Genomic DNA, 15,254 nt, shown 5'->3' with positions numbered 1-15,254 from the left:
TGTCGCAACGTCACGGGCACCCAGTAAAACTTTACCCATGTGCCTACTTTTCCCGCAAGCTTAACTCAGCGGAGTGCAACTACGATGTGGGGGATAGAGAGCTCCTCGCGATGAAATCCGCTCTTGAGGAGTGGCGGCATTGGCTGGAGGGGGCAAAATTCCCGTTCACTATCCTGACCGACCACAGAAACCTTGAATACATCCAGTCCGCCAAACGTCTTAACTCACAACAAGCTAGATGGTCTCTGTTTTTCTCCAGATTTGATTTTAAGGTTACGTATCGCCCAGGCTCAAAGAACACTAAGGCAGATGCCCTATCCAGGCAGTTCGAGAACACCCCCTGCGAATTCTCCCGAGACCCCATTCTACCGTCAACTCGTATTGTGGCTCCAGTCCAGTGGGACATCATGACTGAGATCTCGGAGGCACAACTTTCTGAACCAACTCCCCCAGCATGCCCCCAACCTAACTTATGTGCCTCAAGCGTTAAGACCAAGAGTTCTCCATTGGGTTCATGATACCCCCAGCGCCGGTCATCCAGGCATCACAGCCACCCTTCAGCTAGCCAACAACCGTTTCTGGTGGCCAACCATACGCTCGGACACCATCCACTTCGTGCAACAGTGCGAAACATGCAACATCTCTAAAACCTCTCATCAACGCCCAGCAGGACTCCTACAACCTCTACCCATACCAGAAAGACCATGGTCTCATATTGCAATTGACTTTGTAACTGATCTACCGGTCTCCAATTCCTTTACTACGGTGCTCACGGTTGTCGACCGGTTTTCCAAGTCTTGCAGGTTCATACCTTAGCCGAAATTACCCACAGCCTGGGAGACTGCTGAGGTGCTTTTGCAGCAAGTCTTCCACTTCTATGGCTTACCCGAAGATATTGTCTCTGACCATGGCCCACAGTTCACCTCTCGAGTCTGGCAAGCCTTTTGTTCTCAACTCAACATTAACGTGACTCTAACGTCAGGCTATCACCCCCAATCCAATGGTCAAGCTGAACGTCTAAATCAAGAACTGTCTCAATTTCTGCGGAGCTACTGCCACGACAATCAACACGATTGGAGCCGCTATCTTGTCTGGGCTGAGTATGCGCAGAACTCTCTGAGAAAGCAATCTACCGGGCTGACTCCTTTTCAATGCGTACTGGGCTTTCAACCTCCACTATTTCCCTGGTCTGGAGAACCCTCAGCACTACCCGCAATCAACTCATGGCTGCAAAGGAGTGAGGAAGTTTGGAATTCTGCTCACGTTCATCTCCGAGGAGCAGTCAGAAGGTTCCAAGAACAACTCTGTTACGAACAGCACCTCTGTGGCTCTCTTCGACCACCACCGGAGGGAGCCCTCACCAGAGTACTGATCACTCTAAAGACTCAGTTTCCCACAACCCCCGTGCCTTGGACTGATTAGCACCGCCAGGTGTTCCTCATTCCCGTCACCCTTTATAATGAACTTTCCAACCACCACTCATTGCGAAGTCTTGTTTGTCACCACAACAATTCTGAGCGTTTATCCTTGTGTTTGTTTACCTGTTGCCGACCTCGACCTTGTTTGTTCATACGATTGATATCTGCCTGCCTACCGACCTTCTGCCTGTTATTGTTTACGTCTCTTGGATTCCCCTTGTATATTGTTGTTCGCTCCTGTTTGACCCTGCCTGTCCGACCATGAATAAACTCTGTCGCAAATGGATCCTCCTGTCTTCGACCAGTCATTACACCCGGAAGTTCCGTAGGTTTTGTTTCATCTGCTGTACTTTCGCTTTAGAAATAATACGAAATCATTTTCGATTCTGCAAAAATAAACACGTTGCAATCATTGCAGCTGTTGACTTCCTCGGGTAAACACCATGGCGGTAAACTTTTAATCGAGTTCGATGGTAAATAGACAAGCACGCTGTTGTGCTAATTATTTTCTGCAATCCATGCGCATTCTTTTATCGAAGAGGAGACATAACTTTATATTCCAAATCATTTATTCGACAGATGCATATGATACAAACATCAGCTGCTGAGTTCATTCACACAAGAGAGTGTGTCCACACTCCAGCAGTTCTCAATATTTATCGTCGTCCCTCTTCAGTTCACACCCCCTCGCGTTATCTGACTCCATTGCCCATTCGGTGTTGTATCCTCTTTTCAAGAAAGCTGACCTCCTCATTCCATCTGTGACCTATAGAACCTGAAGAGAGACATGCATGACCCCTGACCCTTTCAACTCCCAAGCATGCAATTTGCTTATCACTCCTCTGCACGCAGACATAGGCCAGGGACGTTAGCTGACAGTTCCCTGTTCAACTAACATTCTTTTGCACAATATATTGCTTGCACAAATACCATACTACTTAAAAGATATATTTGCTATTTTGTATTTAAATACCATAGCTGATTATAATTGCTCAAAATAAACAGTGAATTAATACAAAACATTTGTATAAAAATATAAAAAATAAAACGTCAGTAATATATATTCACAAAGGATAGAAAATATCCCACAACGCACCTATCCGATGAACCATTCATATATTACATCAACATATGAAATTATTACTACTCACCAGAAAATATGACAGAAATAAGTTTCACGGCGATCTGAGATCAGACGATCGGCTCCAAAGCTTCGCTTGTATTACTTGCGAACGATAAAGTAGCCAAAAACAAAACAAACAAAAAAAGAAAAAAATCGATCTGTTTGGCTGATCCGGATAGAAGACGTGCACGCGCTGCTCATTCTCCAGAGTATCGGTTGTGCAGAAAAACCCCAGAGCCGGAAGTAACACACATTCAAAATCTGATTAAATGCTGTCTTTTTACAATAAGATATTAATTGCTCGTGTTTTCCTGATAGTTTACTCACCCCCATGTCGATTAGTCAGCTGATCTTGGATGACATGGGGGTGTGTTTTCATTTGAAAGTGAACTAATCCTTTAATATTACCATTGTTGATTGCACCAGTATTTGACAAGCAGCTTTTTGAGACAAACACTGAAGTCAAGCATAAGGTGAGTTTTAATAAGCAGGAGTAAGGCGCGGCTACAAGCCATATATATTGAACACAAAAGCAGAAGCAGATTGCTTAATCGAAACTTTGTTAGGGTAAGTAAAAGAGTTCTTTGCTTTCAGGACGTTCGTTGTGACAGTGAGACCTTCAGGCAGGCAGACAGAGCCATGATCAGAGCTAGAGGTATGTAACCTTGAGATGACCCGATGAGGGAAAGGAATAAAATAAATAAAGACGATTATTCTGTTCTCATTTAGCATTACCAAGAAAACAATCCCCCTAATCATTAGACATTATATATCCTGCGTTTGATCTCTCAGACAAACAATAATGGTACTGCTTCTGAAATCAACAAAGTAGTAAAAGAATATAAATATAGAATATAAAGCTAACATTTAAAAACAAAACATCTAATATTCTAATCTAATCTGCTGCTACCCCCACCCACATCAGAGGACCTTCATTTGGAGCTACCTCACCAGATATGTTTATTTATTTTTAATAAATCCACCCTCTGGGTTATTTTTATTAAGCTCTCCTTGTCGTTTGATTCTTCTCCCCGCCACACTGGTGGAGAAGTTCCACAGTTCCACAGTCGGGCGACGCTCTCCTCCTCCTACGATGGAAGAAGTCTTACAGCGGCTTACCAAGGTTAGCATCCACCAGAAGCAAATTATGGAGCATCTGGCTACACGCCAAGGGGAGGCAGAGCGCTTCCTGACCCCCGTGTGCAGGCCACCCGGTCACGGCCCAAGATGACTGTACATGACATGACATAGAGGCCTACTTCCAAATGTTTGAGTGCACACTTGAAAACAAAGCCCATGGATTTTGATTGCGTCTCTCGCATAGTCTGACAAAGGAGTATAATTTAAAAATTGTGCAGTCAACTGATTGTGAAATGGAACTTTATGCTGATTTATCCTACCTCTATCATTCAGCACAAATCCAAATATTTCATAATGTTTTCATATTTGCAATACAACAATAAAGCAGACTTGACTATTTGAATACATTTTGTAAATTAAAGGTACTGTACTTCAGTCACGTTCCAGCAGTGACATAGATGCTGGCTGGGTGACTATTTTGTTTTGAAAAAGTAGCAACGCTGGAACTGAAGTAAGTGTGTGTGTGTGTGTGTGTGTGTGTGTGTGTGTGTGTGTGTGTGTGTTTTCAATCACTTCAGCTATATCTTTAACAGCAGAATCAACTTTAAACACTTTTTGCCTTAATGGACCACTCTATAACAGTGTGGAAAAAGATTGGGTGGTAATCAAACAATCATGAGTGCAAGGCTTTATGGGAGGGTTAACAGGGTTTCTAGCTCACACGTGCACCCAATGAAACAAACAAAAATAAAAGGCAATCATTTTTAGCAATCAATAAGGAGTAAACAAATTATTTAAAGCTGAAGGAGCAGATATATTAAATCAATTATTTTCAATAAAACACAGTTCTACAACGTTTTTAATCTTTTTTAGTACAAGTGATTGCTATGAAATTGAGACTAATTGAACAAAGCGCTTTTGAGACTTTTCGAATGTTACCAAACATGAAAGGGAGAAACAACAGATTCACATGACACATGGTAGTTCATGGAAGTGTTCTTTTTTGTTAATAAATCTGCCCATGGTATCATGGGCAGATTTAGGACGTTGTTGTCTGGTCCTGGACCTCTTAGCGGAATTCGATTTCTCAAGTTTTAGTAATTTGATCAAATCTTAAGTTGGCTGATTCTCGCTGATCCCCTACAAAATAATTTATAATATATTAAATAACTGTTAAGCATTTACTAATAATGATTATTTCACTATGTACAAAAAACAGTTTTAGAACATTTAAAGCACATGGCAGCATACCATTTATCTATCTTATACAAATGTACATTAATGTTTAAATGATTAGTTTATTATTATCAAACACTTTTTTGACTTCATTACTTCATTTTGACTTCCTTTTTGACTTCAATACCTCATCATTATTATAAAGTGTTACCAGAAACTTGACAAAAACAGTCTGTTATTTGAATGTAAACAAGGAAACTCTAACTGCATTTCCCTTTTGGCAAGACAGAAGTGAAAGCAGAAGTTGAGTTGTACATTCAGTGTTCACACTTGACCGTTTTATTTTTAAAAACTGATCTTTATTATTTGCTGATCTGGAAATTTACATGGACCTAATGAAGAAACCAAGGACATATTGAGAACTTGTCTAAAAACCGAACGTCTTAATCAAAGCAAATCTTGAGCTGTGGAGCGCAAAGTCACTTCCTTATTCAAGTAAGCATAAAATACTAACGTCATCATAAAATATTCAAAAAACGTGATTAAATATGGACAAATAGGGATTAATAAGTGTTATGTATTGTACAGATTTTAAACTTACAATATGAAAGGTGAGCACTGTGATGTGTTAAGAGTGGAAGTTCTTGTGTTTTTCTGTAGCTGTGAGTTGTTGAAGGAAGATGGCGTTTGTTAAAGAGCTGCTCGTGGATTCACTGAAGCAGCTGGTAGACGCTGAACTAAAGGAGTTTCACTGGCGCCTAATGAATGCACATAAGCATATATCCAAGTCTGAAATGGAGAAGGCAGATAGATTCGACACAGTAGATAAGATGGTGGTGTGTTTTAGAGCAGAAGAAGCTGTGGAGGTCATGGCATCCTGAGAAAGATGAAACAAAATGATCTGGCTGAACGGTTGGTGAAAGAACACAAGCAAGGTAACATTTACTTCACTGTGAATGTAACTTGTTTAAATATTTTAAAGTGAAACTTCTTTTCCTCTTTGCTCTACTGATATGGTTCTGATAAATGTTTTCCAGTGAGAAATTTTCTTTTCTCTCTCTTACAGCTAAGACTGAGGGCGACGTGAATATATCTGTTGCTACTGGAGGTAATTCACAACATACCTGGAGCAAATATTAATCACTGTCTTTAATTAGAAACAAGAAAATATACCACAAGCAGCAATTACAGTACCTCATCATTTTATACAAATATAAAGAAGATTGTTTCTCTAGTGATATCCAATTCAAAGTGGTCTAAAAAGGAGATACAGAAAACATGAAAAATCAAGTTGTTAATAATGTTGTCTGATGTTTTCAGAAGTATGAAATGAATCTGTCTGCATCTGTTATTAATAATATTTATATAAAAATATTTCTCAAAGTTTTTTTTTTTTCCCCTCAGTCTTATTTATTTATTTTTTTATTACAGAGCTGAAAAGCTTTTTTGAAACTCACAAAAAAAACATGAAGAAGAAAGCAGAATGTATTTTTGAGGGCAAAAAAGAAAATGAAGCACAACTCAAGGCTGTTTACACAGAACTGTTCATCACAGAGGGAGATATGGAAGATGTCAATCACGAACATGAGATTCAACAGATCGATGGTGCTTTAAAGCGTAGAAAAACACAGGAAAAACCAATTAAATGCAATGATATATTCACTGAACTTAGGAAAAATAACAAGAAGAAGATTGTGCTGACCAAGGGAGTCGCTGGGATTGGAAAAACAGTCTCTGTGCAAAAATTTATCCTGGACTGGGCAGAAGGAACAACCAATCCGGATATACACTGTGTTTTCCTGCTTCCATTCAGAGAGATCAACATTATTAAAGACCGAGAGGTCAATCTACATGAGTTTCTGCTGAAATTTTATCCTGAAGTGAAGAACCTAGAGAAATTAAAGCTATATGAGGAATATAAGCTTGTATTTGTATTTGATGGACTTGATGAGAGTCAACTGCCATTGAACTTTAAAAGTGAAACATTGAACACATTTGAGGAAAGAGCATCTGTAAATGTGGTCTTTACAAGCCTGGTCAAAGGTGAACTGCTTCCATCAGCTCTTGTCTGGGTGACATCACGACCATCAACAGCCAATCAGATCCCTCCTCAGTATGTAGGTTTGTTCACAGAGGTGCGAGGATTCACTGACCAACAGAAGGAGGAGTACTTCAGAAAGAGAATCAAAGATGAGAGTCTGTCCTCCAGAATTATCTCACACATTAAGACATCTCGTAGTCTCTACATCATGTGCCACATTCCTGTGTTCTGCTGGATCACAGCCACAGTACTTCAGGATATTCTCTCTGAGAACAATGAAGAGAACATCAACACAACACTGACTGAAATGTACATTCACTTTCTGCTGATACAGATGGACATGAAGAACCAGAAATATGATGAACAAGATGAAAGAGAACGTACAGAGCACTTACAATTAAATAGAGAGATGATTGTGAAGTTAGCCAAGCTAGCATTTGAACAGCTGAAGAAGGAACAGATTGTGTTCTATAAGGACGATCTGAAAGCATGTGGTATTGATGCGAGCACTGAAATTGAGTTCACAGGAATGATCGCTGAGATCTGCAAAAGGGAAAACAGACTTCCTGGAGCAAAGATCTTCTGCTTTGTGCATCTGAGTGTTCAAGAGTTTCTCGCTGCAGTGCATGTGTTCCTCTGTTACCTGAACAAGAACATACGAGAGCTTCAGTTTTCTTTGATAATCCAGACAAAAATCTCACATTAGAGAAGTTACTGCAGAAAGCCATTGAAAAAGCCATGGAGAGTCATAGAGGACATCTGGATCTGTTCCTGCGATTTCTGTTGGGCATTTCACTGAAATCCAGTCAAATCCTGCTCAAAGGCCTGATCACACACACTGAAGACACTACAGAGAGCATCACAAGAATAAGTGAATACATTAAACAAAAACAAAACGAGTAAAATATCTCAGATGAAGCTTTAGTCAACCTGTTCTACTGCTTACTTGAGCTCAAAGATCATTCATTATACGAGGAAATCCAGAGGTATCTCAGTTCAAATGAACATCCAGGAAGAAAACTCTCATCTTCAATGTGCACAGTCTTGACTTATGTATTGCTGATATCAGAGAAGGTGCTGGATGAGTTCAACCCGAAGAGATACACATCAAAACGAGCGGATATCAAGAGACTCATTCCAGCTGTGAGATGCTGCAGAAAAGCTCTGTGAGTATTTCACTAACTGCTCTTCAATCAAACATTTTGTTCTACATCACTAAAGAATTATCCAAAAATATGTGAAATAATTGATCATTTCTGGCTATGCAGAGTACAATATTAAAAAAAGGACTAAAACAGTCTGTTTGGCAGATTTGATGGCTGTGGTTTTGATGACAAATGCTGTGAAATTCTGTCTTCGGCTCTTCAATCATCAAACTCTTATGTGAGGAATCTGGACCTGAGTAACAATGACCTTCAGGATTCAGGAGTGAAGCTGCTTTCTGATGGACTGAAGAGTCCACACTGTCAACTGAACATACTGAGGTTTGACATTCACTGGATCGCTATGTTCAAAGCAGGCAATGCCTACTAAAATAATCTGATGAGAAAACCATCATAGAACACCTGGAATTTTGTAATGCAGTTTTCCAAAGGTGATTTTATAAGCATATTTGAAAAACTGCATTATAAATTTACAGGTAGTAAATACCTAAAGAACCTTAATGACTTCTTCAGTTCCTGAGTCTTCAGAGGGCACTTTCCAGGAATGTTTGTTAGTGTGTTCTGGACTGCGTCTCCCACAAACCCTTGCACTTATGATTGTTTGATTACCACCGAATGTTTGTCATTGCCTCATTCTCTCTGCCCCACGTGGCGACGATCTCCTGACCGGTTTCTCATTGATACACGCATTTGGCTCCGCGCTGCAGTCTTTACGAGTGTTTCTGTTAATATAGAGCCTTGACGCACCTGTTCTGTGTCAGCTGTTTTGAAAACAAACGTACATTCAGTCTAAATGCTTGCTAATTTTACTTAGACCATTATTATCTTGGAATGAAAGGTTGTAATGGGAATTGCATTGGTTTCAATGTAAACTATAATGGTATCTGATGGACTCTATTGGTGGGATGGCAACCAATAGAACAAAAAGTAATTTCTAATGGAATAATACCCAAAAGAAAATTCCTGTGATGTTTTTTTTTTTCAGCTGTGTAATGATACTCATACTGTGCTGCACATTATTGATCACAATATTGAGCTGAAGCTTGACTTTGCAAATTTAAAATTGCAAATCAAATCACAGTATCTATCAAAAAAATTGCATTTACATATTTTCCCACAGTCGCACGAAGACGTCACCCCAAATACCCACAACCCACATCCTTCCACTCACCGTTGTGATTTTAATCTGCCTCCTCCAGCGTAGAACCGTACATCTGTCACATTTCAATGACGAAAAAAAAATGCATTAAATTAGTCATGGTTGTTTATTAACCCTCAACGATGAACTTTCTAGCTATACATCTATCATCACACCTGGTTTATTGATATTTAACACAAAATCCACATTTATACACTTGTAAACTGCACACTTTGTAAATAGCATATCTAGAGCTGCAACAGCTAATCGTTAAAATCGATTAATTATTGATAAAGGAAATAATGGACAATAATTCTCATTATCGATTAGACTGGTTTGGCCACAGTGCACATCCAACTTCAGCCGGTAACGTCGAATTACAGCACTAAATAACACATTTCTATGAACAAAATGCATCTAAAAATAGTGGAGGAAAGGGAATGAAATGCTGCAGGCGAAGTATGTGATTCAAACTGCTTAAAACTTGAGAATTAGCATTAGCATAATGGCTTAGAAATGTGTTGAATTAAAAAAAAAGGCCAGACAAACCAGTTTAAGAAAACTGGGAACCAGGGAACCTGTACCCAACTATTATCAAATGATTTTTCTAAATAAATACAACAAAACATTTTCTTACAACTCTACATGCAGTATTACGACAAAATGCATCTGCATTAGAGCTAACATTAGCATCATGCTACATAAAACAGTTTATGAGATTAATAGTCCACTTTTACTCAAAACTTACTTTATTCCACCATTGAGTATTTGTAATAACTTTTATTTTTGCGATCACATGTGGAATTTAATTGTTGACTGTTGTTAAAATATTCATAGCCTTTTGCATCGCTGTACAAATGAGCATTTCATATGTACACATTGTTCTGAAAATATCCAAATCTTAAGAAAATCGCATAGAAATCATATCCTTACAGAATCGTCTAGTTGTACGCCGTGTCTCCAGCGTTCCTGCGATGCAACACAACCATGACAAACACAGTAGCAAATTTAGATTTTCAAATCTTAAATATTAATTTACTTAAGATTCATTCTTGTTTAGAAGAATGTTTTATTGGCAGTTAATGTTAAATAATGAAATGACTAATGTTACCATTTTCAGCCTTGTCCTTGTCCTTCTTTTTATATTCTGTTTTTGTATTTACATTTATTATATAATAAAAAAGTTTCTAAATATACTACATTAAACTAACATAGTGTTTACGTATCGTTGCTTTTGTTAATTTTGATTGCTTCTATTGTATATACTAAAGTGATTGTTTTGAACAAGTATTACATTTAAAAAGCATTATTTTAGCTGAAGACTTTTTATCAAAACTGAAAAAATGCACCGAACTGAGACGTTCATACTGTGAAAGTTCAGTACGAATACAAGTGCCAGGCCTAATATATAACTTCTGCAGGACTTTAAGGAGTTTTAAGGAGTTTTAAATATTTATTTGTTTAAAAAGATCACACTGTTAAGATTAATTCTCTATGCAACTAATTTGTTCCTCTTTTTTAGACTTCCCATCTGTAATCTCACTGCACCGTCTTGTGGGAGTTTATCTTCAGTTTTACAATCCTCAAACTCTGTTCTGAGAGAGCTGGACCTGAGTAACAATGACCTGCAGGATTCAGGAGTGAAGCTTCTTTCTGATGGACTGAAGAGTCTAAACTCAAAGCTGGAGATTTTAAGGTTTGAGTTCCAAATATTGATTTAATTAAAAAAAAAACGCACACTGTTAAAATGAATTCTATATGTAATTAATTTGTTTTTTTAAATTCAGATTTTCCACATGTAATCTCACTGCACAGTCTTGTGGGAGTTTGTCTTCAGTTTTACAATCCTCAAACACTGTCCTGAGAGAGCTGGACCTGAGTAACAATGATCTGCAGGATTCAGGAGTGAAGCTGCTCTCTGAAGGACTGAAGAGTCCAAACTCAAAGCTGGAGATTTTAAGGTTTGAGTTCCAAATATTGATTTAATTAAAAAAAAACGCACACTGTTAAAATGAATTCTATATGTAATTAATTTATTTTTAAATTCAGATTTTCCACATGTAATCTCACTGCACAGTCTTGTGAGAGTTTGTCTTCAGTTTTACAATCCTCAAACACTGTCCTGAGAGAGCTGGACCTGAGTAACAATGATCTGCAGGATTCAGGAGTGAAGCTGCTCTCTGAAGGACTGAAGAGTCCAAACTCAAAGCTGGAGATTTTAAGGTTTGAGTTCAAAATATGTATTTATTGAAAAAAACCACACTGTTAAGATTAATTCTATATGTAATTACTGTATATTTCTTGTTCAGATTTTCCATATGTAATCTCACTACACAGTCTTGTGAGAGTTTGTCTTCAGTTTTACAATCCTCAAACTCTGTCCTGAGAGAACTGGACCTGAGTAGCAATGACCTGCAGGATTCAGGAGTGAAGCTGCTTTCTGAAGGACTGAAGAGTTTAAACTCCAAGCTGGAGACAATGAGGTAAATGGTTTTCCATAAAGTACAATAATTTACTAAATGCTACCACATTAAATGACTATTAAATTTAAAGAAGTTTAAATAAGATGTTGCCATTGGACCAATGTTTGCTAGGATGTCATTAAAGGGCTTATCCAAGCCCTCTTTTATCTATTTTACTTATTTTTACCCATTGCATCTCGCACATATGTGTGTTTTAGCTAGGTGGCCTGTGTTGTAAGCTGGTAAATAAAGATACTTACATACTGCCAGTTCCAAAGAAAAACTGTAATAGTCTGTCACAATTCCAGTTTCCACATCTCTGCTTCTGCTGTTGCCATGAGGAGTTTGGGTAGTTCCAGTTTTCAAGAGACAGTAGCATACTAATAATGATACTAATAAATGTAAAGGAATCTTTATTATTGCATGAAATACACTAATTCTTAGAAAAACATAAGAAAAGTGAGAAATTAAAATAATCTGGACTTCATCTTCAAGTTCTCCTGTTTCTAATGATATATAGCACTTGATTTTGACTGCTAGAATAGGTGTGAAAAAACAAAGGTGTGTCATGCGCCTCAAAAATGCTCTAGGTCTTAAAGGTTTAATCATTGCTGAAGAATTGCTGAAAAAGTATATACTTGTGTCATTTTGGTGCAAACCTCTCATGTGGGTGGGGTAGCACCAGGTTAGATTAGAATATTAGAAGTTTTGTTTTTAAATGTTAGCTTTATATTCTATATTTATATTATTTTACTACTTTGTTGATTTCAGAAGCATTACCATTATTGTTTGTGTGAGAGATCGATCGCAGGATATATAATGTCTAAAGATTAGGGGGATGTTTTCTTGGTAATGCTAAATGAGAATAGAATTACTATTTTTATTAACCAATCAGTTCAATATAAAAAGCAACAACAAACTAATGTCATGTGGTTTATTGTATGTTTTTGTAGGTTGTCTGGCTGCATGGTGACAGAGGAAGGCTGTAATTATTTGTCTTCAGCTCTGACTTCAAACCCCTCACACCTGAAAGAGCTGGATCTGAGCTACAATCATCCTGGAGATTCGAAGCTGCTCTCTGAAAAACTGGAGGATCCAAACTGCTCACTGAATAAACTCAAGTATGTCAAGCAGGAGGTTTTGGCTTCAGTGCTTCTCTACAGTCTAGGAGTTTCTGAGGGATGTAACAATATAAACGATTAAAAGGAACACACCACTAAAAATAAGTTCATTTTACGGTTTAGCGTCAGAGTTTTACCGTTTTCTAATAAATTCAGCAGAACCCCTGGTCTGGCGGTAGCACTTTTAGAGGTGTCTTAGAATAGATCATTTAATCTGATTTCCATCAGACTATTTTCATCACGCTCATGAACAATTGACCACAGAGATTCATTAATTTTCCTATTTAAAACTTGACTCTTCTATAGTTATATTGTGTACTAAGACCGACGTAAAATAAAAAGTTGCTGATCTGGCTAGGAGCTACACTCTCATTCTGACATAAAAATCATGGTACAGCAAGTTAATTGATTATTATGCCAGAATGAGAGTATTGTTCCTAACCATATCAGCCTATAATATCACAAGTTTATATTTTCTGTGAATCTTAGTACACAATGTTTATAAAACAGTTTTAAATTGGAAAAATATTGAAACTCTTTGGTAATTTTTGAGCTTGGTGCTAATGTTCTGATCAAATTCAATGAGCTATGCTAAGCTACAGCTAAACGTGCTACACTGCTCACTTAAAAAAACTATAAAAGCCTTGTTCTTGATTCATAAGCATATCTACATTATAAGCATACAATGGAGATTTGAAGGCTGAGTTACCTTCCTAAAACAACACAGAGGGTTTTCGATTTTTTTTTTCATGAAATTGCAGAGGTTCATTTTTTTTAAATCAAGTGTACAGTTGTACAGTTTCATCTTGACATTCTGTCTCTCTCTGTGCTGCATTTAACTTTTTAGTTTGGAAGGTAAATGACCCTTTAAATCCCTTGTAAATGTTTTACAAGCTATAAGTAGTAGAGTTGCACCGAAAGAAACATTTTAGACCAAAACCGAAAATTCTGGATGTAACTGGCCGAAAACTGAAAATGCTTTGTAACAATTATTTATCCTGCTGGCATGTTATTGGAGTGGATACTATACGAGCAGAAGCACATTCGTTGAGCATAATACTTTTTAGATATTTTGGCTGGAAACAAGACAATAATTAAAAATTATTAAAAAAAATTTTTGCAGTGTTGACAACTGTATAACCTTTTATTGATGTGTTTTCTAGCATTGATCATGGAGGAGAATCCAGGATTACAACAGGACTGAAGAAATGTACGTCTACATACACTCACACACACACTGTAGTGATTGTTGTTGTGTTATTAACGTCTCTGTTCTTGTGTTCATGTGTTCAGATGAGTGTTTTCTCACACTGGATCCAAACACAGCACACACTAAACTCAGACTGTCTGAGGACAACAGAAGAGTAACATTTGTGTTTGAGTCTCAGCCATATCCTGATCATCCAGACAGATTTAAAATGTCTCAGGTGTTGTGTGGAGAGAGTGTGTGTGGACGCTGTTACTGGGAGACTGAGTGGAGTGGGTTTGTGGATATATCGGTGTCATATAAGAACATCAGCAGAAGGAGAGGTGATGAGTGTGTGTTTGGACGTAATGATCAGTCCTGGAGTTTGATCTGCTCTCGCTACAGTTACTCATTCATACACAATAACAGAGAGACTAATTTCTCTGTGAAGCCCATCATCATCAGCAGAAGACCAGAAGTGTATGGTAATGATAATATCTATAGAACAGGAGTGTATTTGGATGAGAGCGCAGGGATTCTGTCGTTCTACAGCGTCTCTGACACAATGAGACTCATCCACACAGTCCAGACCACATTCACTCAGACACTCTGTCCTGGGTTTTATCTTTTTTTTGGATCATCAGTGAAACTATGTTGATGAATCAGAAGAGACTGAGCAGAGATTCTACCCATAATGCTTTGAGCATGATTGATGAAGAACATGTAATCAATTTCTGTTATTTTTGTATAGAAATACAAATACTAAAAAAAAAAAGATAAATCGACTTGATATCAGATTTTAATCAATGTTTGTATCATGAATATAACTGATTTTTGACAAGAATGAAATGAGCTTCTGGCTTTATAAAATATTAAATTATAAATTAACCTATTATTTATTGAACTGTTGTAGTTAGTCAAACCAGACTTCATCACATGGCTGTCACAATAGATTCAGAGCATTCAAGTGCGGTTAAACAGAGTGCATTGACAAAGAATAATTTAACAAATCCAGGAAGAAATACGATTCTGAGGAAAGCGCAAAGCGCAAAGAGAATCCACAAGAGTCCAGAATACGGCGTCCACACGCAGCGAGAAGGCAGCCACAAACCCCGGAATGGGAAGTCTCAGTTGTTGGATCTGTGAAGTGAGCTTGGATATCTGCGTCACCAGATCCTGAACCGCCTGTCCAGTGGCCAGAATCTGTCTGTCCTAGCGATCCATCTGACCTGTGCCATTTATCAGGAAGTTTAGTAAGTCGCAGCTGACCTTAATCAGCTCGCTCACGCTCTGACACACCCACTAATGAGACAGAAAACACACAAGGAATGAGAAAATTAACCTAT

At 37.9% G+C, this 15,254-nt stretch overlaps 1 protein-coding gene and 1 long non-coding RNA gene across 2 annotated transcripts; both read left to right on the top strand.

The window, feature by feature from the left end:
• The first annotated feature begins 2,639 nt into the window (after positions 1-2,639).
• LOC122343195 lies at positions 2,640-4,145 on the top strand. The gene is made up of 3 exons (XR_006250717.1): positions 2,640-3,014; positions 3,136-3,196; positions 3,593-4,145. It is a non-coding gene; the product is annotated as an uncharacterized LOC122343195 (long non-coding RNA).
• Positions 4,146-5,062: 917 nt separating this feature from the next.
• On the top strand, positions 5,063-14,800 carry LOC122342948 (NACHT, LRR and PYD domains-containing protein 12-like). Its single transcript, XM_043237171.1, is given in 13 exon segments — positions 5,063-5,292; positions 5,458-5,732; positions 5,864-5,905; positions 6,229-7,509; positions 7,512-8,004; positions 8,149-8,322; positions 10,662-10,835; positions 10,927-11,100; positions 11,189-11,362; positions 11,449-11,622; positions 12,555-12,722; positions 13,886-13,932; positions 14,016-14,800. Coding segments are annotated over 12 exon segments (3,501 nt in total). The 5' UTR covers positions 5,063-5,292; positions 5,458-5,683; the 3' UTR covers positions 14,567-14,800.
• The last annotated feature ends 454 nt before the right edge of the window (positions 14,801-15,254 follow it).

This window comes from Puntigrus tetrazona, chromosome 4 (assembly GCF_018831695.1).
Source record: "Puntigrus tetrazona isolate hp1 chromosome 4, ASM1883169v1, whole genome shotgun sequence".
NCBI classification, from domain to species: domain Eukaryota; kingdom Metazoa; phylum Chordata; class Actinopteri; order Cypriniformes; family Cyprinidae; genus Puntigrus; species Puntigrus tetrazona.
This window is presented reverse-complemented; position numbering and strand designations above follow the sequence as displayed.